Source organism: Canis lupus, chromosome 13 (genome assembly GCF_011100685.1).
Source record: "Canis lupus familiaris isolate Mischka breed German Shepherd chromosome 13, alternate assembly UU_Cfam_GSD_1.0, whole genome shotgun sequence".
In the NCBI taxonomy this organism is placed as follows: Eukaryota; Metazoa; Chordata; class Mammalia; order Carnivora; family Canidae; genus Canis; species Canis lupus.
This window is the reverse complement of record NC_049234.1, coordinates 16,476,523-16,501,365: the sequence shown is the minus strand read 5'-3', so window position 1 is coordinate 16,501,365 and position 24,843 is coordinate 16,476,523. Positions and strand designations below refer to the sequence as shown.

The 24,843-nt window shown below is 36.9% G+C and overlaps 1 protein-coding gene across 1 annotated transcript in view; it reads left to right on the top strand.

Moving 5' to 3' along the window:
* EIF3H (eukaryotic translation initiation factor 3 subunit H) overlaps window positions 1–22,187 on the top strand; it is a 95,894-nt gene extending 73,707 nt beyond the window's left edge. Inside the window, exons 3-8 of the mRNA XM_038555376.1 lie at window positions 6,953–7,120; window positions 8,644–8,743; window positions 9,925–10,074; window positions 18,123–18,243; window positions 20,413–20,545; window positions 21,958–22,187. Coding sequence (XP_038411304.1) covers window positions 6,953–7,120; window positions 8,644–8,743; window positions 9,925–10,074; window positions 18,123–18,243; window positions 20,413–20,545; window positions 21,958–22,055 — 770 coding nt within the window. The 3' untranslated portion in view covers window positions 22,056–22,187. The remainder of the gene's footprint in view (window positions 1–6,952; window positions 7,121–8,643; window positions 8,744–9,924; window positions 10,075–18,122; window positions 18,244–20,412; window positions 20,546–21,957) is intronic.
* Window positions 22,188–24,843: the final 2,656 nt, after the last annotated feature.

The window sequence follows — 24,843 nt, the reverse complement described above, 5'->3', positions numbered from 1 at the left end:
ATGAAACATGTATTTTTCTGAATCCAGAGATTCTCCTTTGATCTTCTAACATATCATCCTTGTAATTGTAGCAAGAGGTAGCAGTGGTCAACAGGCTGCTCTTCAAGATAGAATTCTTCAAGGTGATGGGCAAGGAGATCTATAGCCTTTGTCTCATTCAGGTGAATTCACTTTGTATAAACAGATCTCAGATGACATATAGTTAACTTCTTAGTTGCTCTCTCTGTCATCCAGTTACCTGCATGTGTTTTCATGACCAAGGGCATAAATGTATATACATTTTAAATTTCATGACCTCAAAGAAATAAGATCTCTTGGTTGTGTTTCATGATTTGGTTGTACAAGATGTACATGTTATTTTCTGTAAAGAGTCCAGTTTATTTCATAAAAGACTTTTTAGAGACACATAAAGACCTCAAAAAAAAAAAAAAAACCCCTCCTGATTTCCTGTTTTCAGAGCTCTTACTTGTCTTAAAAGATAGCCCCCTCCCTTCCTTATCTTCATCTTGGCATTTAGAAGAAATTATTGGTCAGAATTCATAAACACTTTAAAGAAGAAATTAAACCACCCAGGACAAATGAACTATTGAAAAATATTTCTGTAAGATTATTAAGAAAAGTAGTATTTTTCATATTCTACTCTAGATAGAGTAGAATATATATCAAGCACTTAATGTGAAAAATGAACTGTTACCAGAATCCTTAAGCATTCACAGGGGTGGCCTTAATAACAGATGTATTAATTGAAAAAAAGGATGAATATATGATACAGACTGGGTGAAGAGAATATGCAGTTATTCCATAATTCTCTTCACCCAAAGTAGACTCTTATTTAAGTTTTTTTTTCTTCAAATGCACATTCTGTTTGCTTAAATCTACATCTGCTACTAGCTTTGAACACTGCCTGAAACGTATGTGCAGCTTGGCAGAAAGTCTGATATGAAGAGGAAAGCACAGAATGGTTTGTCTTGTTAAATAATGAGGCAAAGCCTTCACAGTTCATAGCCTGTCAGTGCTCACTGGTGTCCCATGCTACTGCTGGGAAAAAAGCTTGTAATTATTTTTTTAAAAGTCCTGCTTAGGTTAGCCGTTGAGCTAAAACAGCTAGGAAGTTTTGATGTATTCCACTTCCCTGTCATGTTTGTTGAAATCATTGATTTGTTTCAGGTTGTGGGGTTTTGTTTGTTTGTTTGCTTTTAAAGCCATTTGCATCTCTAGATTGAACTTAGTAGGTTTCTTTGCTTGCAGAGAGCATTTATACTAATTCTGGTGGCTGTTCCCTTACTTGATGTATTTGTACAAGCCATTTTTGATCTAAGCCAGTTCTTAGTTACAAGGTAGTATTGCCGTAAATTTCAAATAATAACATAGAATGCAGTGTTGAGAAGTTTGATTACATATTTGTGATAACTATGGACTTGGATATTTAACAAATCTTTTTAGGTAGTTTTTAACTTAAAATCTTGCTGGTATTGCTAAATTATTTGTTGATTTAGTGGTCAAACGTGCACAAGCTGTGTTTTCTCAAAATCTAGAAATTGTATATTTCTGTTGTGTTAGTGTGTTATGCTTTATTGGCTCAAAAATAATTTACACTTTACCAGTAAGAGGAGATGAAATTCTGTGAGTGGTTGCCTGGGCTTTGGAGTCAGAGAGTCTGAAGTCAGATTGAGTCCTGCCATTTTTCAAGCTGTGGTAAGCAGTTTTTTTAAGAGGTTTTCAGTAATGGTGATTAGCTCATTAGAGTTATTGTGAGGAATAAAGTCAAATAACATATGTAGACCACTTCGCAGGAAGTCTGACATAGTAAGTGCTCAGTAAGTGCGAGTTTCTCTCCTGGTGTTTAGCTCTGTCCTTTGCATCTAGGCTGTGTGTGTGTGTGTGTGTGTGTGTGTATTTTTATATAATTTTATCATTTATTTTTATTTTAAAATAATTTGTATTTATTCAATAATAGTTTTCAGTCATTAAATGAAACAGTACATCTATTAAGTTGTCTTTAATTTCTAAAATTTAAATTAGGTCACATTATCTTTTAAAAGTTCCCTAATAAGATATCTATAAAACCCTTTTTTTCCTCCCTTAGTCTGACATACATTAATCTTGAGTTTTGGACTATGTTACAGCTTTAACTTTCTGCCTTCAGCTCATCACAGCCTAGCCTACTGTGGCAATTCTTTGTTTTTTACTGAGAGATTATATTTCAGTAAGGCTCACTTAAAATAATAAAATAAAAAAGATGATTTTAAAGATGAGGGTGAAGAATTGAAGAATGTTGATTAACTATTCTACTGAGCTAAAAAGCTTCTAATTCCTTGTTCTTCTCAGTGATATTTAGGACTCAACTCTTAAAGGTTTTTTGTTGTTTGCCAGTGTAACTCCAGATATAGCATTTAAATATAAAACAACATATTATTTTCAGTGTTTTCATATTTGGAGATAAAAACATGAGAAAGCCTAACAAATGTGGTAGATTTTTGAAAGGAATAGTTTTTGGGCAGCCTGCCTCAGTTAAGACAGTTTTAGCTCAAGGCAATTTAAAATTGACTGTTTTGCAAAGAGGATATCTGGAAAAAGTGAATGTGAATATACTGGTGCCAAACTTCGAACAGTTATTCAGTGTTGTAAACCAGGCTCTCCTTTGCTTGGGAGAGGCTTTACCAATTAAGACAATTCTAGAGGTTGAAGAGATTTATAAAACTTCAGCTCATTTTTAATATCCTTCCAAATTTTGTATATCACTTCAGTTGCATGTTAATAAGTATAGCTTTTGTATTAGTAATTTGAGTTGGCTTAATAGTAACTACCAATTTGTTTTTGAAATTTATTTGCTGTGTACTGTTTCTCCTTGGTCAGTAGGATATTTGCTTTTTAGACTAAGAATGCTTAAAAATTAAAAATTTCTTTCCTAAACTTTTCACTATACAATTCCTTCTGTTGGATATTACCATGATTTAAAAATCGTCCCCTTCCAAAAACAATTTTCCTCTTGCTCTTCATCTTTGGGAACTCCCCCAGGAATATTAATTCAGAGGCAAATATCATTGGTTGAAATTGCTGCTTGGGCTTCTTTTTGTTAAATATGAGAACTTTAGAACGAAAGTGAAAGTGTGCCTAGTCCTAGACCAACCCTCAAAGATGTCAGGAAGTGCTCCTTATTTCATTGACCTGCATTAACAATAGGGAGTTGTGGTACTTTGTATCAGGGAGCCTCATTTTTTCCTTTCTTCTCGTTTTATTTTTTTATTTTTTGCTATTATTCGCTTGAGTTCTGAGGTGTGAGGCACTTCCTAGACAGGGGTGAACCTTATCTCTGCCTAGACAAATCTTTTATGTCTTTCTCTTACAACTCCAGCCCAGTAAAGTGAGTCCAGCTGGGCAGGAGAAAGCTAATATGGCTCTATCTCCCACTCACCCAGAGCCTCTGGCTTGGGACAAGGCATTCTCACAGCCACTTCCAGAAAGCAAAAGCTTCCTCCTCTCTCCTGTTACCTTAGTATTGTAGCTGAATTGGGTCTCTTGTGTGCCTTAAGTACCCACCTCCAGTGTAACTTCTGAGAGGAACTACATAGCCATAAAAGCAGTGGCATTCACCTGGGAGATTAGAGTCTGCAATGATCCATCCTTACTTTCCTGCATAAAATTTACTGGCACATCACTATGTCACGATTTTTCCCTTGTGTCTTCCATAGGCCAGAGGGGTAAATAGGTGTTAGCTCGTGTGGCAGCTCAGATCATTTGGTGGTAGCTGCCTGGAGCATGGATTTGAGACCATTTTCATGGGATGGTCTGCTGTGCATTTCTTATCCTTACTTAGGTTTATGAGGGTTCTTTTGCAGATTGGTTTTGTGCTTTTTGAAAATTTGGGTTGGAGGAGAAAGAAAGGAAACACTGGGTGGGTGAAGGAAGAGAAGACTTGTCTTTGTCATCATTAGAAGGGAGGACACACACTGAAAAGTCTGCAGAGAAAGCAGTTCACTTGGCTGGCTGTGAGGTTTTTCTTGTTCCTCAGTTTGTATATAGTAGAAAAGCATATCATTTCATATATATATATTTTTTAATTGAATTAAACTTACCTCTTTGAACTGTGCACTTACTAGAGGCTCATATGAATAGTCCTGGTAAGGACTGGGCCTCAGTGTACCCCAACTTTACTTTGAAGCTGCAGCTTCAAAGATGAGCCCCAATGCTTATCTTTTCACAGGTCACTGCAGTCCTTTTATTTTTTAAAGATTTATTCATTGACTTTAGAGAGCATGAGCAGGAGGGGCAGAGGGAGAGGGAGAGAATCTTAAGCAGACTCCCATGCTGAGTGTGAAGTCCGACATGGAACCTGACTTGGGGCTCAGTCTCATGACCCTGAGGTCATGACCTGAACTGAAACCAAAGAGTTAGATGTTCAACTAACTCTACCACCCAGGTGTCCCATCACTTGCAGTCCTTTAAGATCCTATCTTTCTGTGTGTGATGCCTCCAAGAGGCATTCTTTGTGTTTTTTAATTTTTAAAGTTGAGTTTCATGTAGAATAGGTCCAGAATATATTTTTTGTGCAATAGTGAAATTCCACTGCCTTGTAGATTTTTAGAACCAATTTATCAACTTACTTGTCTTGTTCCTACCCCTTACATTTTAATACTTATTTACCATATTTAGGTCATATGAAAACTCTTGTGACCTTAAAAATAGGTTTTTATTAGAGCCTTGCAAACTCATCTCTCTACTTGTAAATTCTCAAGAAGTGAATACACTAGAGCAGTGGTATCTCCCATAGACAAGCCTTCTATTCCTTAGTCTCTTCCTACCTGAGAGGAATACTTTATTTTCATTCTTGTCCAAGGGGTTGTAAAGTAGGTAAGATTTTGAGTGAAGAAGGAATTTGGAGGTTTGCTACTGATCATAAAGTTTATTTTACCTCCTGCATCCTGAAAATGCTATTATAAAACATTTTGTATTGAGGCTATTTGGGGACTGACTTAGTAAGATTACCAACTCTTTTTCAGAGGAATGCATTTTTAAGTATCAATGGATGCTGGAGGCTCTGCTTAGTTTGTAGTAAAATTACTACTTATAATTAGCATATTCAGTGAACACTGTGAAGTCAAAACATTTTGACTGTGATGTGCTCTCAAATCTTTCTGGAGATGGGAAGGCTGAACATCGGATAAGGAGCAATAACTGGACAGCAAGATTCCCCATAGAAAAAGAATCTAAGATCTAGTATGAGAACCTAGATCCCAAGATTCCAAGTCTTTTCTTTTTTTCCTACTGTTGTAAACTGAATCTAACTTCTGCTTATAACACACCTAAATTGTATATTGGCAGATATTTTGAAAATACTGATTTTAAAAAATCATCCTACACAACCACATTTGTACTATCAATTGCTTGGTAATCTCTCCCCATCTCTTCCCTACTCCTTTAAAATGAATAGTAAATTTAGTCTGACTCCTGTTATACTTGTGATATTGGAACTTTGTGTGCATTAAATTTGATTAAATTCCATTAGACAAAAGAGTGATTTTACTTTAAAAGAGGGAATTTTAAAGCAGAAAGAGACCATAGCAATGGTTCTATATCATATTTTTGTGGTTGGTGTGTATGAATCTGTTAAAGGGAAGGAGGTCTGTTAGGTGCTGGAGAGACAAAAATTTAAGTAAAAGGTGGTTGATATACGATTATCATATTAATTTTATATCACTTCTTCTTGAGGCCATCATATTTGTATATAAAAGAAAAACTAAAAAACTCAATTCTTGAATAGTTAAAAAGTTGGCTGCCATATTTTATCATGAGAATTATAACCTTCCTTGGAATAGCAGATTTATAATTTCTTTGCCTAGTAACAAATGTTGAAAAATAAGATTGTGACATCTGAGGGAGGTTCTTTTTTACTTCATGATCCTGAATCTTGTTTGTTTTATAAAACCGTAGTGCTATAACCAAGGAATTCACAGGCATATCATTTTACTTTTGCTAAAACCTGATCGAGAGTTTTAAAAATGAAATGGTAAGATTCCGAGTTAAGCAAATATATTTATTCCACATAGCTGTACATTCATTATAATAGAAATAGCTTGGATATTATGTTGACTATAAAATTTTCTCCTGTATTACATACTTGCTACTCATTATTGGGCTTTATTGCTTCTTAAAATCTTTTACTTGTTATGGTCTCAGTTCGCACCTATTCTAGAAATATTGCTTTAAGTTAATGTTATACATTATAGTCATTAATTTGATGAAAGTGTAGCCTTTCAGCCTTTTCATTCTATACATGGTGATTAACATATAACTGATGAAAAATTAATATCTGTTACTTAACACAGAAGAACATACAAATAAAAAAAGAATTATTTTTAAAATTTAGCATATGCAGCAGGGGGCACCAGATGAAGGCAAAAATGAATTCTTATATTTTAAATCAGCTACAGCTTGTATTCTGTTCATATTTAAATAATATGGTAGTTAATTGTTTCCCTATTCATTCTCTTGATGATTTTAACCTCTCAGTTCTAAAAGCTGAGTTGAAAGAGACTTTGATAAGTATTCTCACTTTACTAATTCAAATGAATATCTTAAAAAACCAACCAGTTTAGCAAATACACAAATCTTTTTCTTAAAGATTTATTACTATTTTTAAGAGTTTTAAGAAATGAGTGAAAACTACATTTAATAAATAATTTCTTGTTTAGAACAAGGCATTAATGTGTTCTTAGTAAGTTTTCTACAGTAGGTCGTTTCATTATTGAAAAAAGGAAAGCTTCAGTGATTTGAAATGATTTGAAAGCTTAAATTCGTTTTTGTTATATGTGAACTGATTGAATTTTAAACCTGGAAACCTGTGCCCTTTAGCTAATAAATGGTTGTGTAAAAATTCATTTCAAAAAAATCTTGTTTTTACTATTTGTAGCATCATTAGTTTTTCTTTTACTCCTCTGTCCCTGTCATCTAGTCCAGTATCAGATGGAAATGATGCGCAGCCTTCGCCATGTCAACATTGATCACCTCCACGTGGGCTGGTATCAGTCCACGTACTATGGCTCGTTCGTCACCCGAGCACTCCTGGATTCTCAGTTCAGTTACCAGCATGCCATTGAAGAATCTGTCGTTCTCATTTACGGTTAGTAGGAGTTTCCTTTATTATTCTTTTCTTCCCTTAATGTTATTACTACTATTTTTGCTTTCTGTCTTTTTGCCTCTAAGAGCAGCCTGGCAGGCCTTCTCAAGTAAATACCAACCCTGTTTCTGCAGCAGCCTCAGCAGCAGCTAAGTCTAGACAGGGTTTCCTTCTTTCTGTTTATTTTTCTTGCTATCAGAGCCCTGATGTGTACATTTTGGAATGCTGGAGTAGCTGCTTCATTTTTATTCCTCCATCTCCCCTCCCTCATTTGAAGGGGCTGGTGGAACTAGACCAGATGTCTAACAAACCCCAATTGCTAGAGTGTCTGGCTCTGTACGTGACTGACCAATCATAACACAGTGTGCCAAGTTTTTTTATACCTCTGACAGCAGCGTACAAAACCTGGACTGTTTCTTAGCACAAAGATTTTTTTCTTTTCGGCCTATTTAATGGTGTTTCCTCAAGCTCTCCAGACCAGATGTTCTGTGCTGTATCAGAACTGTAGGCAATTTAACAGCTTTATAGCCTTCCCCCTCCCCAAACACTCACAGTTTGCCATATCTGGCAGACTTGCATATAGTTTCCAGCTGAGAAGTAAATGTAACGTCCTGAGTATCTGTCAGAAAAAATACTAATGAATACGATCAATCTTATGAGCTGCCCCAAAATTGTTTCAGTATGTTAACAATTGGATTACAGTAAAGAACAAGTTGTTAAAGTGTACTTATATTGGCTGGAAACATTGCATCATCAGACCTTGATGAATTTTCCACTTGTTTCAATCTATTTTGGTTTTCATTTTATCACCTATTGCTAAAAGTTTCACTGTGTTAAGTTTCAGACAACATGAATGTTAACACAGGTTTTAGGCGAATATTGGCATGCCGGAGCCGTTATCATGCAGCAAGTGCTAAGCTCCCTTACTCATGGAGTGTGTAAGCAGCTAGTTTTGACCAAATAAGTTTCTCTGAAACTAAAAAGACACTTTTGTGATAGCACTTTTTAGTCATTTTTAGAATCTCTTTTAACTAAAAAAATTGGACAATGATTACTAGGATGGATAAACTTTTGTTCACAGGGCCATTCATTTAAATTAGTCCACTGAATTACACAACTTCATGGTGTATTTTCATATTTAATATTCATTAATATTTTTCTTCTAATTATACAAGATGAATATAAGCTGGACAGAACATAGGAGATGTTTAATTTTCACCAAGATTTCTGGATCAAGCAGACGAATAGGTTTAAAAATAACTGCATTTTGAATCTTCTGTTTTTACCTTAGGGAGGAAGTTACTCTACCTATTACAAGTAGGATGATAGGGTTCCTATGTTTTTTCACTTAACTATTTGCTATATGATTTGAATCTGCTTCAGACTGAGTTCTGATCATTTATTTTGATCTTCATTTTGCAAAGATTGTACGATTAGTAATAGTGTGCCTAGAACCAGTGTCATTCAAGCAAAGCAATGGCAGTAACAAAAGTGTTAGTAATTTCTTTCTCTTTTCCTTATTTGAGATCCCATAAAAACTGCCCAAGGGTCCCTCTCGCTGAAAGCATACAGACTGACTCCTAAACTGATGGAAGTTTGTAAAGAGAAGGATTTTTCTCCTGAAGCGTAAGTGTTTGGGGGCCTGTGAGGCATATGGTAAAGCATTGGCTGTTTTCCTCTTAAGATTGTAGTTTGCCACATTTATTGAATCCTTGGTGGTGGTGGTGTGGCAATGCTTTTGCCATGTGGACTGTAGAAGAGTTTTGCATGGCCAAGTGCCTCTTGATTTCTCCCTTTCCATGTTTAAACTGTTCTTTATGGAATGTCTCATCTGTTGTTCACACTGTGTATGAATTCAGTTGGAGGGGGAATTAAATAGCTACTGGATTTGAAGAGAGAGAATGGGATGAGTGACCAGTGGCTGCCATAGCTCTGTGTCAGGATAATTGTGAGCTATATGTCTTATGTTCTGGGTCCTATTTCATGAAGGTGGGGATGGGAAAGACATAAACATTTTAAGGTATCAGTAAGGAATGTGGCATTTTGGAAATTTTATGGGTGCTAGATATGCACAGAATTAATTGGTAAAGCTGTTTTATGATTTTTCATAATGGCATTGGAATATTTGTTAAAATTTTTTGAAAATTAGAATTCTTTCATTTTCTGTTAATTAAGGGAATTTTGGTTTCTTATTAAAGTTAGCAGCTTTGGGACAGGTTTTTGCTAGTTTTCCAATAGCTTTTTAAGAAATTAGGTTGCAAAAAATTTTAAAAGCTAACTCATGAACAACTCCTGGGTATGGTAGTTAAAACTAACTTATGAGAAACCATTTTCTTGCTGTATTCTGAACTATTGTATATAAGATATACTGTGAGTGTTCTGCTAGTTGTTAATTTCTTTAGTTTGGTAGACTTTTAAAATGGAACTTTCCAAGAACTGCAGTATTTCTCTTTTCCAGCTATTTATTTAAATGTTTTAGATAGAAGTTATATAACATAATTTCCCATGACATTTACATTTTAGTATCAATGAAATTTTGAAGATACCTGATTATAAAGAAAGACTAGTTTCTTCTGCCAAGAATCTTGTTTTTGGGGCTTTATAGCTCAAACTTGGATTGTTTTCAATGTTATTCATATCATTCAGCTTCAGCTTGACTCTGTAAAACTAGTTTCTCTCTTTTTAAAAGAGTGCTAATGAAACAGAGATCCTGGAGAGGGCCTGTAATTAGGGAAAGATGTATGAAATAGTCAATTTAACACTTACTTCTGACCACCAGACTAAAGTATTTTTAACACGCTTCACAGATTGAAAAAGGGAAATATCACCTTTGAGCACATGTTTGAAGAAGTGCCGATTGTAATTAAAAACTCACATCTGATCAACGTCCTAATGTGGGAGCTTGAGAAGAAGTCAGCTGTAGCAGATAAACATGAATTGCTCAGTCTTGCTAGCAGGTAAGTGGCCCTGTCTAATGAAAAGTCCTTTAAAAAAAAAAAAACAACAACAACACTTTCTGTGAAAATATTCTTTCACTTAGAATTTAACTCATGGACCAAGAAAAAAATTACCCAAGTACATTTTGAGGTTCTTAGGACCTGTATTACGACACGTAGTATTTGTCCAGCCCTGCTGAGAATTCAGGAAAAAGGCCAAACTGATAAACAGTGTTCGAATACTAATAATACTGTTATAAGAACCCTCTGATGCCTTTGTTGTATTATTTTTGCTTTGATACGGTAAATGCCCATGAGGGAGGGCTCTTTGGGGGAGGGGGTGCTTAGCTTTATTGTACACTGTCCTTAGAGGATTATGGTATTATGTCTGGATGTTCAATAATGCTGAGGAAAACTGTGAAAAATGCAAATGCTTCTTTGTTTTACTGGTAGCACTTGCCCTTGTTCAGATGCAGACTCTTAGTGAATTTCCAATGTGGCTTTTCAACTAAAATTAGAATTTTCCGAATCTGACCCTGGCTTTTGGTATCTTAGATGGGGGTGACATAACTTCCTCCATTGTGACTGGTTTAGCTATCTAGTTGCTAGATATTATTTATTGTATTGGTAAAGTGCTGACTGATGTGTTCCAAATAGATTATTTCCTTTATGGAATTAATGTTTCTTTTCTATCATTTATTGCTCTTAACAGAAATATAAGCAGAATCATCTATAGGTAGCTCCTATGAAATCCCCTGTAAGCTTGATCTTGGTGATTGTTTTGTGGTGGGAGTATGCTAGCAGCAGACCTGTAGAATGAAATTAAATAGAGTAGTAGGTAGTCAGTATGCATTTGTTGAATGACTGGAAGAAACAAGGTATGTTTTCTTAAGCAACCACTTTGGAATAGAAGCACAGTTGTTTATCAAGTTTCTCTTATCCCAGATAGAAGCTTATACAAAAGAATCTACAGACTTTGTACTTCTTTGTTATAAGACAACTAGGGTAAACCCAGGAGGACCAGAGAACCCAGTGTTGTTTTCTGTGCTCTGGGGTGGATAGGACTGTGCTTTAAGTGCCACTTTTTATTGCATGAATCCATCATAGGGGCCACTAGAAAGTCTGTACAGAGGAAGGAGACGGAAACTGCATGGTGAACGGAGTGCTAAGTAATGCAGCCAGCTTGCAAGGCTAATTTGGCACTGAAGAGTGTACTGTTGACTGCAAACATATATTCATAATAGTCCTTTAATTTGTCTCTTTTAGAAGGTCATACTTTTCTTTATTGCTTTTGCAAACACACTCAGCACACCTGTACTTAAAGCATTGCGCTAAGAACATTTCTTTAGTGTGCAAGGTTACAATTTGATGTATTAAGTATATGTAGTTATACAGTAATTTTAAATTTACTACATGAAAGCGTTTGCTTATATAATTTATGCCTTCACCTTTTCCAAGTTTATTGAGCATACAAAACAAATATAGCCTCTTTGTGCTTTAAATTACCAATGAGCTGGTCCATAATGTCTGTTTGTCCAAAATAGCATTTTTCAAAAAATTTATTTAAAACATTTTATTTATTTATTTGAGAGAGAGAGCATGAGCGGACAGAGGGAATGGGAGGGCCTGATCCCAGGACCTTGGGACCATGACCCGAGCTGAAGGCAGACACTTAATGGACTAAGCCACCCAGTTGGCCCCAAAACAGCATTTTTAATAGCCAAGAAAACGTTCCCAGTTTGCCATAGCAACTAAGATCTAGAAAAATGTTTTATTATAGTTTTTATCTTCTGTATTTTAAGTGAAATTGAAAGAGGGGCCCCTTCTTTTTCGTGTGAAATTATTTAAAAGGTAAATTTGTGTTCTTGTTGGAAGGAAAAAAATAAGGCAAGCAACCCTGGAGCAGTGCCTATACTAATCGGCTATTGTATTCATCCAAACTGACAGTACTGTTTTATAAGAATGAAATATAACCTTTGTACATCTCCGATTTTAATTCTTTGAAGATTTATTTGTTTTAGAGAGAGAGCATGCAAGCAGGGGGATGGTTTGAGGGAGAGGGTGAGAGAGAGAATCTCAAGCAGACTCCCTATTGAGTACAGAGCCTAACATGGAGCTTGATCTCACGACCCTGAGATCATGACCTCAGCCGAAATCAAGAATTGGATGCTTAACTGACTGAGCCACCCAGGCACCCTTCAAATTTTAATTTCCAACTTTAATAGCATGATGATAATCAGGCCAGTCACCATAAGATTTTTTCTGAGAAACCATATCAGAAATCATGTCCAAACAGCTCCTCAAATATTTTGCTTGGTCTTGCTTTTCACAACCCATATGTGGATTCCACTTTTTTGGTTTACTTGATAAATTTGTTTTAGGCTGTGAATAAAACATACTACATTTCCTTTCATTTAATTTTTTTTTCTTTTTTAGTTTTAATTGTATTTGTTGGAAGTTCTAGCAATGGCTGTTTTCATAACAGCCTTTAAAAATTTTTAAAAATCTGCTACCCAAGTCTTCAGCTTTTCACACATGAAGAAATGATTCTGTTTTTATTTCTCCTTTAAACAAGTAAACTGAGGATGGGCATTATACATTAAGGATAAGGATAAATTGATCCTGCAACCAGAGCAGACTTCTCACTGCATGTCTTGGTTTCACATCTGTTTAAGTGAGCTGTTTTTCAGTTCTTTGTTTCCTTGACAATAAAAGAAAAGGGTATATTACTGAAACTCCTAGCAATAATTCCCTAGTTCAGTATTCTAGTTGAATTGGTACTAAAAAGATCCCCATAAAGTTGTTCTTGGTAATGGACCCGATTCCCTGTGAATGTTATCTGTGAAATAAGTATTATTTTTAATTATTTTTGTCCTTCAATATCTGTCATGCAAATTTTTGAGTGTTTCTTATTGGATATATTTCTGAAAAACATTGTAGTAATATAAATGTTAGGAAATGCTTAAAGGCCACATATCTGTGCTTGTCTTCTTTCAGTAATTGGATATATCTAACAATATATAATAATAGTACTTTATATCAAAGACATTTTTTGGTGGAGAGGGAAGGTCTATTCTAGTAGCACCTTTCTCATTGCTAAAATCAGTATAATCTGTCTCTAGGATTTAAGGTGTGGAAACAAATAATAGCTCTGTCTCTGTATCTGGCAGTAACTGTACTTTATGGTTTTCTCCAATGTCACTACCACCATCACTACCATCTCTGACCCACCACCCTAACTAATTGTGTAATGACAGCATTTCTTGCCAGCTCTCTGAGTCTCAGATCTTCTACTGGGGAAGTGAGAGTTGGTTCCCCCTTCCTTAAGGCTGTCCGATTCCCATCCATCCTGCCTTCTTGGGATCCAACTTGATTCTTCTATACTCTTTCCTCATATTTTCAGTTGCTATCTGTACTGGTTTTCTATTAGCTTTCTTGACTTGTTTTTCCCATTAAAAAAAATTGAAAATATTCAGCTCCTTAGAAAAACTGAAAGAGAATGAGCTGATGAACACACGTAAACCGTTTCCTAGATTCACCACTGATCCATCTTGCCATATTTGTACCTGCTCTTTGTCCATACACATAAGTACATGCTTTTTTTTCTGAACCATGTGACAGTGAATTGCTGACATGACTTTTAACCCCTGTTTGAACATACATCTCCCAAGAATAAGAATGTTTAAACTTAAATCTCCTTCATCTTAAAAAACAAAGTTACAAAAAGAGCACTTTTTGACCTCATGCTGTTATTATCCATTTCCTTTCATCTTTTGGTTCATAGTCACCTGTTTGTTTTTTAAGATCGATTTATTTATTGGAAAGAGAGCACAAGTAAGTATGGGGTGGGGGGTTGGAACAGAGGGAGAAGGAGAGAAAGTCTTAAGCAGACTCCTCCCCCATGCAAGGCTCCATCTCCTAACCCTGAGGTCATGACCTGAGTGGAAATCAAGAGTTGGGTGGCTAACTGAGCAGCCACTCAAGCGTCCTGTATTCACCTGTTTTTATAGTCAAACTTCTTAGTGTTCCTTTTCTTCTCTGTTGTCAGAGCTCTCACTAAAGTCACAAAGGGTGACTTTATCACTGTGTTACTACTGGGTGTTGTAGGCACTCAAACATTTAATGTGTTGATGACTCCTTCCTGAAATAACCTTTCTTTTTGGAGTCTGTGCAACTACAACTCTGGTCCTTCTCATTCTCCACAGTGAGACCTCTTTGCTCATCCCTAAATATCATTGTACCTCAGGGTCTGTCTTCCCATGTGTACATTCCTGGGGTGATTTCATCTTATTTCTGTGTCTTTTGCTACCTTTGGCCAGGGCCTCATTATTTCTAGTCCTGATTACTTTCGCAGTCTCCTAACTTCCCGCTTTTAACCTTTTCCTCTTTCATTGTAGTGATCTTGCTAAATGCAAATTGTATGATTATATTACTCCTTTGCTTAACTTTTTGACTGGTTCCCCACTGGCCTTAGAATAGAATCCAAACTTCTAGTCCCGGCGTCCAAGTCACTGTGCTGTGCCTGTTGTCTGCCTTAGTTTCACTGCTGTCTTTCTTCCCAGTCTCACCCTTCTGGGCATTTCTTCAGAGGCATTCTGATTTTCATGTCAGAGTGTCCGAACACACTGCCTTCACCCAGTAGCTGCAGTGTCCTTCCTGTTTTCCTTGTCTCCAGATCCTCTTCAAAAACTCAAAATTCGACTGTCAAATAATCTGGAAGGTCTCATCTGGTCCTACCAAACTATCTTTTCTGCTTCCATTCTGTTAGAGCAAAGACACCACTATGCTGTGTTTATCTGTTTGCATTCCTGTTTTCTCACTAGCATAGGTGGAGTTTAGCAATGTCTTACATAGCTTCAGTAGCTGGTAGAGTGACTGGCAAAGTTCATGTATACTCAGTAGTAGCTATTGAAAGAGTACATTTAGCGGACAGATTATTGTTAAATTTTAATCTTGAAGGAGTTTGGAACACAGTGTGGCTATGCATTCAGTGGACCTGGACATTTGAGTAGCTGCTTGATAGAAAAAATCATTTTAATTGCTCAGCTTGCAACATTGGCCCAGACACTTAATTAGAGGTGAGTTAAAATCAAGCTGTTAAAAAATTAGAAGGAAACAGAAACAAATACTTAATCTCATTTCCAAAGAAAAAGAAATATTTTAAAGTAAAAAAAAATGATTCACAAAATTAAAATGCAATTAAATGGAATAAGAAAAATATGAAAATTTAACTGGAAAAAAGCACTTTTTCAGAAAACTGAAACTTTTGAAAAAAGATTAAGTCATTAGGCCAAGTCACTGGGCCAAGGTTATGTAGATGCTGCCAGTCCTAGGATTTGAGGGTACATTTATTCACACACACACACACACACACACACAGCCAATCCTAGGCTTAGAGGTTACATTTATTCATATGCGTGCACATGTGTGGTGTGCCCCCCACCCCCCTTTCTGTGCTCTTTCTGCTATTTAAGAAGGAGCCAAAACTTGCTAATTTTCTCCAGGTTACAGATACAGTCCGTTTAGGATTCATAATGTAACTGGATTACTTTAATTTATTCCCAACATTCCCAGTCTGTTCCTTCCTAAACCTGCCCCTTCTCTGAAATGCCATAGCCAACCATTCAGCTGCTCAAGCCAGGAAACTGGGAGTCGCTCTTAATTTCTCTCACTTCTGCCCATTTTTCCCATGCTTACTGCTACCATCCTCATCTAAGCCATCACTGTTTTCTCTGTAATACCACAATAATTCTGTGTATGTATGAGTGTGTGTGTATAGTGTTTAAAGTAGAGATAAGGGCAGCTGCGGTGGCTCAGCGGTTTAGCGCCGCCTTCAACCCAGGATGTGATCTTGGAGACCCGAGATCAAGTCCCAGTCCCACGTTGGGCTCCCTGCATGGAGCCTGCTTCTCCCTCTGCCTGTGTCCCGCCCCCCCCCCCATGTGTCTCTCATGAATAAATAAATAAAATCTTGAAAGAAAATGAGTATAAAGTAGAGATAAAATTTACATAATGTAAAATCTACCATCTTAACCATTTTAAAGAGTATAATTCTGTGATTTTTAATATATTTACAGTGTCACCCGTCCTTCCTCCACAACCTGGCAGCCACTCATTACTTTCTGTTTCTACGGATTTGCCTATTCTGAATATTTCATATAAATGGAACCATACAGCAAGAGGCCTTTTGTATCTGGCTTCTTTTACTTAGTGTAATGTTTTTAAGTTTTATTTATATATCAGGACTTCATTCTTTTTATGACGTAATAGTATTCTGTTATATGGGCATACCACAATTTATCCATTCATCTTTTGATGACATTTGTTTTTTTTCCACTTTTTGACTATTATGAATAATACAATTTTTAACATACATGTCTGGTGTCTTGTGAGCAAATGTTTTCAGTTCTCTTGGGTATATCTACCTAGAAGTGGAATTGCCGTGTCGTATGGTAACCTAACTTTTTGAGAAACCACCAAACTATTTTTCATATAGTAGTTGTACCATTGTAAATTCATTCCCACCACAGTGTATGGGTGTTCTGGGTTCTCTATATCCTTGCCCGTACTCCACAATCAACTCTTAACTAATCTCCTGGTTTCTACTCTCCAGTCTGTTCTCTGCATAGTAGCCAGAGTGGTCATTAAAAATTTAAAAAATAATTTTTAAGGATATTATTTATTCATGAGAGACACACAGAGAGAGGCAGAGACATAGGCAGAGAGAGGAGCAGGCTCCCTGTAGGGAGCCCAGTGTGGGACTCGATCCCAGGACCCCAGGATCATGACCTGAGCCAAAGACAGATGCTCAACCACTGAGCCACCCAGATGCCCCAGTCATTTAAAAGTTTATGGCAAAATCTATTGCAACCATGTACAACTCAAGGACACCATTTATGTTGAAGTTGTGGAGTCTCGTTCACGCTAACTGTGGTTGGTGTATTTTGTAGTGCATCTAATGGCTTCCCAGCTGTGCTTGTCCTTTGTAACCTGTCCCTGTGCTCCAGACATGCCAGACCTCTTCCTTTTGTCTGCCTAGTTCTTGCCCTGCTCAGGCATTCGGCACTGATGCTGTCTTCTGCCTGAAATACTTTGTTGCTTGGTTGATTCCTTCTGATCGTTTGCTTTCAGCCTGTTCTCTCCTGAAGGGAAAGAGATATGGCAACCATACCATCTGTATGTCTTTTTTCTCCTTCCCACTCCCACTCATTTGTAAGCTCAGTGAAGATAGAGACCATGAATGTCTCATTCATGATTGTTTCTCTGTTTGCTAACACTGAAGTCAGAACATAATAGGTACTTTGTCCTTGTTTGAAATGAATGAGCAAATACTATTTGTTAACTAGTTATTTTAAGAATACATATATGTAGTAGCAGGCTTTACTCTGGTAGGAGATAGTTGCAAGCAGAAATTAATGAATATGGTGTTCAGAGTACTAACCAGGAGCATCATTTTCTAAGGTGATTTTGGTAAGTGAATTGTAATAGGAATTTCTGAAGAGGAAAAGAAGTGTGAATGACTGTACTACAGATTCTAGGAAGGGCAAGAAGAAAGGAGCCTTCTTTCTTCACTTGGCTTTCCAGAATAAATGCTATTGTTGTTCTTTTAGAACCTGCTAGATAGAGAAACCATGTACCAGAAGTCTTAGTGTGTTGGCATGGTCCTTCCTTTGCATGGCTCCTCATTTAAATGCTCTGGAGCACAGTTGGGGAGAGGGTTGTGCTAAGAAAAAAGGTGCAGGAGTACTGAGCTTAAGTTAAACATGGTTGTTCAGAAAATACACATTATAACCTGCTAGATACGTTTAACAGCCCCTACCCTGATATATGTATGCTCTGACAATAAGAAACTGAGCTATATCAGATACTCTGGTGGTTACAGTTGTGGGTTCAGTATGGAAAGTTTAATAACAAGCTGACTCAGATTCTTTCCTGTCCCCTGCTTTCATGCATATGTGTGCTCTCATTCATTTGGCAAATGACAGATCAATATAATATCTCAGGAGTGTTTAGAGCAGTGGCAGAGCTATAGCTTTAAAGTATGATATGTCGGTATATTTACCTTTCAGCAATCATTTGGGGAAGAATCTACAGTTGCTGATGGACAGAGTGGATGAAATGAGCCAAGATATAGTTAAATATAACACATACATGAGGAACACGAGTAAACAACAGCAGCAGAAACATCAGGTTAGTGTTATGGGAAAATTTGACAAACACAATTCATTTCTAAGTATGGTGCTTCAAGAGTTATCTTCAAAATGATCAAAATCATATTTGATAAAGCATTGACTATTAGCTAGTAACTCTACATCATATTTAATTTATTATCATATATTATTTCTAAGTTGTACTTAAAAATACCTGTTTTAAAGAGAGCCGATGTATTAAGCTCAGATTGTGATGGCAGTGTTATGCAAATAAGAGATACATTTATTGAGAAAATCAGAGGCAAAAGAGATTCTGGAGTGTCACAGCTCATTTCTTTACTAACTATAATTGGTTTGGTAGTGGCTCATTGCAGCATAGTTAGCAATCTTCAGTTCATTTGAAAAACTGAGCAATTGTGATTAAGAGCAAGCAATTTTGATAGGAAATAATAGACCAACTGCTGTGAAATAGATAGTATAATACAGATAAAAACCCCAGAATTATCTGAATATTCTCATATGCACATATATACTGCTGTGGCCATTTAACCTTTTCTTTATTCGTGTTGCTTGACGGTCACATGATTTTCACAGTTCCTGGAATATTGTTTTTAGACTGTATTGCTCTGCAGTGTTCTTATAGCATTTGATTCATAGATAAGTTGATTCCAGAATGTTCATCTGTGAAAGCATTTGTATATGATTACTGTGTGTTCATTAAAATATATGTTAAATTAGGTATTAACTATAGTTTTCAACACAACTACAACTTAAATGTCTCTGAGAATTTTATATTTTTAAAAATTGTTTTAATATCAATATTCATATATAGTAAAATTTGAAATACTTTGTTTCTGCTGCACTGAGGATTTAAAAGACATATGAATCTATAAAGTATATACTTTTTAACCGAAAAGAAAATGAGTGGTAAAGATGGCAATGGTAAAAAAAACTTATAAAGGATCAGGGGAAGACAAAAAAAAAAAAAAAACCCTAGCTTAATTCCATTCTCCTGCTGATTCTTCCCATAGGTAAAGGATGCAACCTGGAGTATCAAGACACTTGATTCTGGAACCAATCTTATAGATGTTTTCCAGACTTCCAGCATGTCTTAAAATTTTGCATTTGATGTTCATTTGTACCAGCACCATTCAGTACCCTTTTTAGATTTGTCAGGCTTTTACCCTCAAACCCTGTGATAAGTTTAGAAATCTTTGCAAAAAGGAGGGTATTCTCCTTCTTAAATTTTTTACCACCTTGGTTTCTCATTACCTGACCTTCTAAGGCTGCATGTGGGATATTTTCCCTCTGCTATTGTGAGCAACCCATAAGTATTAATCTCTTGATTATGATTTTCTCAGTAAGTTTGTACATACCTTTAGATGTATGCCCACCTTCTTAGATTTCTAGGAATCTAATTTGACAGTTTTTGAAACATTATCGAAGCTAATATTCATTCTTAGCTATAGAGCTAAAAGCACAGCTGATTAGTAGAAGTATTTACTATAATAACAATAGTGATGATGTTAACAGTATCAGCATCATCAGCATTATTGTTGTTTTGGTCAGTAGGGATAAAGTTGAAAAAGTTCCCCAGTGTGGTGATTGATTACTTTGTTACTACAGTTAAGATGAGTCATACTTATAATGCTGTCATTTACCCCATTTTCCTAAATGGTAAAAACACTGCCCTTCACTCACTAATCATGAGCTTCTTTGCCTTTAAGCCCTCATTTGCCACATAACCAGTTTGCTTTCTGCATGTCATTGGTTATAGACTCTTTTTTTTTTTTTTTAAAGATTTTATTTATTTATTCATGATAGTTACACAGAGAGAGAGAGAGAGGCAGAGACACAGGCAGAGGGAGAAGCAGGCTCCATGCACCAGGAGCCCGACGTGGGATTCGATCCCAGAGCCTCCAGGATCGCGCCCCGGGCCAAAGGCAGGCGCCAAACCGCTGCGCCACCCAGGGATCCCATGGTTATAGACTCTTCAGAGCTCAGAGTAACACAAGAGTTTCCGATAAAGAAATTTTCTTTGTTGTCATATTTATTAGCTTCTTAGAAGGAGGAGTTACCATGGATTACCATTTATAAAACTGAGCTTGGAATTCAGGGCAACGGGGTTTTTCTGATTGCATAACTGAGGAGGCTTTTTATCTCCTCGGGTAGAGAAAAATAACCAAATCATTTCTTCTCTGAATTTTAGTATCAGCAGCGTCGCCAGCAGGAGAATATGCAGCGCCAGAGTCGGGGAGAACCCCCACTGCCTGAGGAGGATCTGTCCAAACTTTTCAAACCACCTCAGCCTCCTGCCAGGATGGATTCTCTACTCATTGCAGGTATTGTTAGCCAGTGCAAACATGGCTAGTTTTCTCTTTTCCTTAGGAAGCAGAAGACAAGAAGAGATTTATAAACTGAAAAATACATCGTAAAAGCTAGTGTATTTAAAATGGTTGAATGATGAATTCGAATCTAGCACCTATAATTTCTGAAATTTAAGAATTTGTCAGTCTTTGTTATTTCTAAGGTCCTTTCAGTGCTTCTTCATTCTGTGTTTATCTAAACATTTTTGAGATGGCATTATAAACTTTCTAAAGTGGAAAGATTTTATTTGAGTCATCTTTCATAGAAACCAGCGGAAAATGTTTACGTTCCAAAGCAGAAGATCATTCAGCTCAAGCTGCTTGCTTTTCATGTTCCAGCCTAGCCCCACGTCTGCATGTGGGTGTTTGAACTGAATTGGATTTTCTGACTGCAGGAAAAGGATTTCCCTTACTTTGCCTTACATTGTAGCAACAGGAATGCAATTCTGGATGTGCTTTGGGAGTATCTACCATTTAATACTGCCTTTCAGTGGTGGAGTCTTATGTCCTATGTCAGGACTTGATTTTGCTCTTATTTATCTATAATAACCTTATTTCTGTATAAATGTTGCTAAATACTGTTTGATTCAATCAGCCGGTTGCCTGTGAGAGATTTATTAGAGTGAAAATCCTACTTAAAGAAAAGCTGATATTCCACAGTTTCTCAGTTCTGCTTATACATTTTCAGTGTGTGTAGGGGGGGTGGGGTCAGATTCCAGATTTTTAAAAACTTTCTAGAACACATATAAATTAAATTTGGGAAACCGAGGCACATTCCTTACTTAACATCCAGTTCAGGCGGAGTTGTATTATATATATAAAACACCTTGCATGAATGTTGTATCAGATTAGATAATGAGTTTTAAGACTTAAAGAGCAGTGACGGAGCCCTTTCTTCATGGGGACTCTGTTTCTGCTCTGTCTTGGATCAGAAAAGGAAACCTTAATATTTTCAGAGCACAGCCTGACAACTCCTGCACTTGTGCACATCTGGGTCAGGTGGGGCCATTTCGTTTGTAGTTCTGTGATTTCGCATCTCCTTTGTACCTGGCTGAGGAGAGTCCGTGCTGTTTTCCCACTTGTCTTAGTACAGCGTGTGTCCGATCTCCATGGTCACTGCCTTCTGAACAGCTAATGTGTATGTAACCACTGTAGTTTTTCTTCAGTCTTCACGTAACCAAGAGTGGAAGGTAGCTTCTTTTCAGAAGAACTTATGTTCTTTATTATAAAGGTGGGGACAAACAGAATTGATTCCTATAAACTCCTGATTGAAAACAAAATTTTGATGATTCTGTATTATGCTGATTTTCTTGCTTCCCTAGTGTTCTAAGTCATTTTGTAATTTGTGGAACATTATGACTTTCTTTCTCACTTTCCCCAATGCACAGGCCAGATTAACACTTACTGCCAGAACATCAAGGAGTTCACTGCCCAAAACTTGGGCAAACTCTTCATGGCCCAGGCTCTTCAGGAATACAACAACTGAGAAAAGGAAGTTTCCAGAAAAGGAGTTAACATGGACTCTTGAGATCACATTGGGGCAATCCTTGGAAGAAATACATTTGTGTATTGAAAAGTCTTTCTAGCTAATAATAAAATAAAAATAAAACAACCTTGACTGCTTGCTTATTTGATTTTACGTGTAGTATATATAGCTTGTTATTTTTGTTTTGCTTATGCTATTTATCTCCACAAGATAAAACAGATTTGACCAGAAGCTACATCAAGCTCAGAGCTAGGGGCTCCCTCACCTTTGCTGCTACATCTGAGGTGCCACATTTCAACATATAGTCCAGTGCTACTTGTCCTAACTCCTGACCCGGAGGCCCTGGCACCTACTGTGAATTCTTTACCTCATTGCTCCCAAAGTAGTGCCCCTAGAAGTCCAGGCTTTGTGAGCTTGCCCAGGCAGCCCTCATCCTCAGGCCTAGAATTGCTTGGCATGCTTCTCATTGCTCCACTTTTTCACTTCCATAGGTAGTGGTCAACCAGTCCCCATGTTGATAGGTCATTAATCAGGCATGATAATTTTTTTAAAAGTTTCATCCAAAAAAACATATTTTGTATGAAAATGAAATACATTCTGTGTATATATATTTTATTTAGAACTTGTTTATCTTTTCTATACGATGAAACATGCTGACAGCATATTTTCTAAGTGGGGAGAGAAGAATTGGAAAAACAGTACTACTTTGAGGGAGGGGGAACCTTTTAACTTAATATTTGAGAGATCATCAAGGGGGCACCTGAGTGGCTCAGTTGATTAACCATCTGCCTTTGGCCCAGGTCATGATCCTAGGGTCCTGGGATCCAGCCCTGCATTGGGCTCCCTGCTCACAGGGGAGTCCCCTTCTCCCTCTGCATCTTCCCCTGCTCGTATTCTTTCTTTATCGTTGGCTCTCTCACTCTCTCACTTTCAAATAAAATCTTGTTAAAAATAAAAAATCCTGCTATTTTAACACCAAAGTAAGTGAGATCTACAGTTGGTGGAAGTGTGTCTGTGAGGCTCTTATTTAGTGATTCTCACCTTGAAGATATGGCCCATAGGAAGACAAAGAATGGGTAAAGGATAAGAAGAGTTGAGAAACCCTTCCCCCCCCCCCCCATATTGTTTTGGAGGTACCCCTGGGGCTCCAGAATCAAACAGTTGGATTGAAACCTGACTCTTTTCCTCTAAGGTGTCCTTAAACTAGTTGCTTAGTCTCCCTGTGCCTCATTTTCCTCATCCAAATTAGATGAGAAAAGGAGACAAGTATATTACCCTATAGGGTGGGTGTGAGTGTTAAGTTTATTGAAGGGCAGCCTGGGTGGCTCAGCGGTTTAACGCTTGCCTTCAGCCGAGGTCATGATCCTGGAGACCTGGGATCGAGTCCTGCGTCGTGCTCTCTGCATGGAGCCTGCTTTTCCCTCTGCCTGTGTCTCTGCCTCTCTCTCTCTCTGCGTCTCATAAATAAAATTAAAAAAAAAAAAAAGTTTACTGAAGATTGGGGTAAAGCACCTAGAACAGTGGTTGTTATGTCACAGATGCCATAGAGTTTATGTTGAGAGTTAAATTCTTGGGATATTGGATTGTTAGCAGGGTTTTGCTTTTAAAAGGTCATGGCCTTTGAACATTGTAGAATTCAGGGACGCCTGGGTGGCTCAGCGGTTGGGCATCTGCCTTTGACTCAGGGCGTGATCCCGGAGCTCCAGGATCGAGTCCCACATTTGGGCTCCCTGCATGGAGCCTGCTTCTCCCTCTGCCTCTCTCTGTGTGTCTCTCATGAATAAATAAAATCTTTTAAAAAGAACATTGTAGAATTCAGATATTTGCTCACACAAGTTAATTTTTCTAGGATAAATTTCTAGAAATGGACTTAGTGGTCAGAGAGTCTGTAAAATTCTGAGGCTTTTTACCCGTATTGCCAAATTGCCTTCAAGAAAGGTTATACTGATTTGCTCTCCCACCCATGGTGCTTCCTTATATGAGTCACATATTTTGAGTGTGACTCTGTGTTACATAGATGAGATGTATTGATAAGCAAAACTGGTCATAGTCTCTGTCCTTGTGGATTATATACTCTTGGTTTATTTCCTTGCATTCTAATTCCCTACATTTGGAATTCTGTTGGGAGTTAAAACACCCTTGAGGTATCAAATAGCAAAATAGAAGGAAGGAAAATCAGCTCAAACATAATTACTGTTTTCCTCATGGTGTAAGATTAATTTAACAGGATTCAATTATATTTTTAAAGACGTGGTTACTTCCTAAATTCCGTATGACTATTTAGATACCCATAACTCAGAGTAATATGTGAGTACACACTTAATGGAATATTTTAGGTGTTTTGGGTTAGGAATTACTGTAGTGGGAAAAACTGTTTAGGGAAACATGTCAGTGGAAATTAAATCTGCACAGTATGTAGTGTTAGAGACTAGCTTCTGTTCGGCATTTGATTTGAGTGCTATATTCTGACATTTTTCAGGAACAGATACGTATGGTTCATCTTCTATAAATATTTGCAGTTTCTTCAAGTTAAAATGAGAAAAGCTCATAAACTGAGTATCAGGTCTAATAAATCATTCACTTACCCAAGAACAAAAAGACAGAAAAAACTAGCATGTTAATTTAATGGAAAATTAAATGTGACAAAGCGGAAAAGTAAAACATACTTGAAATTGACCCCATGATCATTGATCACCTTTTTAAGGTTCTAGAAGACATAGCATTATTCTTAATTGAAACTACCTGAGAGAATAAATTTTTAGCCTGCCCCGGATAACCTTATTTTTTA